At 38.1% G+C, this 3975-nt stretch overlaps 1 protein-coding gene across 1 annotated transcript; it reads left to right on the top strand.

Annotated features, from left to right (window-relative positions):
* Positions 1 to 470: 470 nt before the first annotated feature.
* LOC145131384 (disease resistance protein At4g27190-like) lies at positions 471 to 3377 on the top strand. The gene has a single exon (XM_079066075.1). The coding sequence runs from the start codon at positions 471 to 473 to the stop codon at positions 3375 to 3377; it is 2907 nt and encodes a 968-aa protein (XP_078922201.1).
* Positions 3378 to 3975: the final 598 nt, after the last annotated feature.

Genomic DNA, 3975 nt, shown 5'->3' with positions numbered 1-3975 from the left:
ATGCATTCCGATGCCCAGTTACTCACGCATTAGTTTTTTTTTTTTTTTTTTTTTTTTTCTGTTCTTTATTAAACCTAAATCCGATGATATAATAAGTTATTATTTTAACAATAGAATTTAAAAAATATAATGAATGACCAAATTTGTACTTTAACGTTTAGCGTTGTGATCTATAAAAAAGGTACCTATCATTTTGTGTACAATAACTCTTATCTTATCTTCTTTTGTAAACCAATCATACACTCCGAAAGTGTTGAATAATATTCACTCTTATCGTCACTGCTTTTCTTTATGCAGCTACCGTCTTCCATTCTTGCTTTATCATACTCTTCTTTTGTTAGCCAAACAAACACTGTTATCTTTACTTTTGTGCAATTGATAGTCAGGGCCTTCGGTTTTTGGGTAATCATAAATCTTTTTTTTCATATCTAAAGAATCCAAACAATCAGAAAAGAAGCAACCTCGGTAGAATGGGAGAGGTCACTAATACTGTGGTTGGGAAAATAATGGACTTATTGTTTAGTTCGGCTAAACGGGAGATTGATTATGTCCGAAATTGCACTAAAAATGTTGACAAGTTGAAGAGTGAAACTCAAAAGCTCAAGGATATGAGGGGTAGGATTCAACAACGAATCGATGCAGCAAAAGAAAAAGGAGAAGCTCTCTTAGCTGGTGTGCAGAACTGGATGGACAAGGCAGACGATGAAATATCCAAAGTGGGAGAGTTTCTTGAAGAAGAAGCCAACGCCATGAAGACGTGCTTCAACTTACGACCTTGTGTCAATTTGAGCAGCCTCCACCATTACAGTAAGATGTCGATAAACAAAACCCCTTTTCTTCTGCAGCATCAAGAAGATGGTCAAACTTACGAATCTTGTGTCTCCATTCCCACTCCCACCCCAAAATTTGTAGACCTCTACCAAACAAAGAATCTTGATGATATTGATACCCACAAGTTGGCGTTGAGGGAAATCATTGAAGCTATCAAAGATGAGAGCATACAGATGGTTGGAATTTATGGATCAGGAGGTGTAGGGAAAACTACATTAGCCAATGAAGTTGCTGCAGAAGTGAAGAATCAATTTGCAGACATTGTGTTTATAACTGTCTCACAGACTGTAGACGTTGAAAAGATTAAGAAGAACGTTGAAGTAGCTTCAAAGCGGATAATGATTAATAAGGAGAAGGTTCTAATTATTTTAGATGACATATGGGGAAAGCTAGTCCTCTCTGATGTGGGTATTCCATGTGGGAATGACCACATGAATTGCAAGATCTTGTTGACGTCTAGAAACAGAAATGTATGTGAAGGGATGAACGTTGATAGGAATATATGCGTAAACGCTTTGAAGAAGGAAGAAGCGTGGGTACTCTTCAAACGTATAGTTGGTGATGAAAAGTTAGCGAATAATTCTAGTCTGGAGAAAGTTGCAAAAGAGGTGACTGAAGAATGTGGTGGATTGCCCCTCATCATTCAAGCGGTGGGAAATGCTTTAAAAAATAAAAAAATTGATATATGGGAGGCGGCACTTGACCGACTAAGAAAGCATGCCCCTCTTGAGATTGCTCCAGAGATAAGGAAAGCATTTACACATCTGAAGCTGAGCTATGACTTACTTGAAAGCAAAGAAGCTAAATCATGCTTCTTACTGTCTAGTTTGTTCAAGGAAGATGATATCATATATACTTTACGTTTAGTAGAATATGGGGTGGGTCTGCGGATATTTGATAATCTGGATAGCATTAACGATGCCAAAAAAAGAGTCGAAATGGCAGTTGACACTCTCACATCCTCTGGCTTGTTATTGTCGGTGGGAAACAAGGGAGACAAGGTAAAAATGCATGACGTTGTCCGTGAGGTGGCTTTGTTAATAACTTCTTTTTCTGAAGGTGAAGAGAAGGAGAAGTTTTTAGTGGAGGCGGGAAAAGATTTGACAGAATGGCAACCAAGAAACAAAACCTTAGAAAGCTACACCAAGATCTCACTCATTGATAATCGAATTGGTAAGCTTCCAGATCATCAGCTTCATTTCCCACTCCTTGATACTTTCCTTATACGGAACAATGGTCTTTCGATTATTCCTGATGAATTCTTTGGAGGCATGAAAGAAGTTAAAGTTTTAGATATCTCTGGTAATAACATCACATCCCTCCCACAATCACTGAAGCTGCTCACAAAACTCATCTCGCTCGATCTAAGTGGCAATGGATCTCTCAATGATATTTCTATAGTTGGGGAGCTAAAGGACCTGGAGATTCTACAGGTTAGAGCGACCAGAATTGAAGTGATTCCTGAAGAGATCGGTCAATTGACCAACTTAAGGCTGTTGGATGCGCGCCACTGTCCCTATCTATCTCATGTAACACCTGGTGTCATATCAAAGCTCACTTGGTTGGAAGAGTTGTATTTTGGAACCTTTATCAATGACAAGAACGCAGTGTCTCGCTTTGGTCTTATGGAAATAAGTAAGTTGAAATCCTTTAGAGCTCTGCATTTATGGATGGTCCCAGATGATTGTCATATTTTTCCGGAAGGCACCTACTTCGAAAAGTTGAAAGAATTCTATTTTCGATTTTGGAACGGCAAAAGGTCTTTATTTGAGATAGAATCAAAATCATATTTAAAACGTCGACTACACATTTCAGAGTCTAACTTCCCGTTCAAGATGCCAATCAAGAAACTGTTTCAGGTAAGTGATGGTATAGTACTACGGAGGATAAACGATTTGGATGACATCATACCAGACCTTTATGGAGAAAGTACTATTGATGAATTAAAGTCTATTGAATTGGAGGAATGTGACAAAGTTTCATGCTTGGTGAAGAGAACGGATGAGGATGAGGATGCAACACAAACTTTTGTTGCACCCAATGACCTGATGCTTGGTCAAAGGAAAACAACAAAGGAAAAGTATTTCTCCCACGTGGAAAAAATCTGTCTGATTGGCCTTGATAACCTGAAGCTTCTTTTTGATTGTTCATTTCAATATATAAGCTTGTGTAATCTACAAGTCATTCAAATTTTTGGTTGTCCTTCCTTGTTGATGGTATTCCCGTTAAGTGTAGCACAAGGACTTTCCAATCTGAGACGTATATCAATTCGGGGGTGTAAAAGTATGATGGTAGTGATTTCTGGTGGAGATGAGCAAACAACTCATAATGACATTGAGTTCCCTAGACTTACCCATATTTCCCTTATGGATTTGCCCCAACTAAAGAGCTTCGACTCTGGGGATTCTACAGTCAGATATCCTTCTTTGGAGTTTATCAAGGTGAGAAATTGTGGTACCATGAAGAGATGGGGTTCCGGAGACCACGATATGCCCAACATCAAATTTGGTGATGATGAAGAGATCCTTAAGTTGTTCCATTCATGATCTTTTCAGCAAGTACATGTACCATGAGAGGTATGAGAAGACGGGTATATATATGAAAAGATGAGTAATATACAGCCAAGGAGACGGAGACCAATTTATATGTTTCAAAGACTCATCTTTCTTCTTTTTCCCCCTCAAGATTTCATGCTCTACCGAAGATTAACACAAAATCAAGGTTTATTGTATAGTTTAGGAGCTACGTTGAAACAACCATAGAATCCAGGTTTATTGTAGTTTTGATGCTTCCAAATTTAAAATTATGGCTCCAACAACCAACAGTGTTCAAAGAGTGAATTACTTGAAGAATATTTAGAATTAATTGCAAAAAAACAGAGTGGTTCTATGTCATCATCTTCCTCTTCTTCTCCATCAGCAATCTCATCTTCCCAACTCCCAAGTCTCATCATCATCATCCTCATCCTCATCCTGTCATCCATGTCTACTATAGATGTGAAGCTTTTCCTCAAAGATTTTATATTGAATTCTTATGGCTCGCTCAATTTGGTTACAATAGAGAGAAGCACAGAGGAGACAGCATATGCTCTTTAGCTTTTTTTCCTCATAATATCGCCATGGCAATTCATCAAAAAATTGGTAA

This window comes from Lactuca virosa, chromosome 8 (assembly GCF_052849685.1).
Source record: "Lactuca virosa cultivar CGN04683 chromosome 8, Lactuca_virosa_CGN04683_v6, whole genome shotgun sequence".
Classification (NCBI taxonomy): Eukaryota; Viridiplantae; Streptophyta; class Magnoliopsida; order Asterales; family Asteraceae; genus Lactuca; species Lactuca virosa.
This window is presented reverse-complemented; position numbering and strand designations above follow the sequence as displayed.

What these genes read in the sequence shown, in the direction of transcription:
- LOC145131384 (XM_079066075.1), top strand. Translation starts at nt 471, where the DNA reads ATGGGAGAGGTCACTAATACTGTGGTTGGGAAAATAATGGACTTATTG.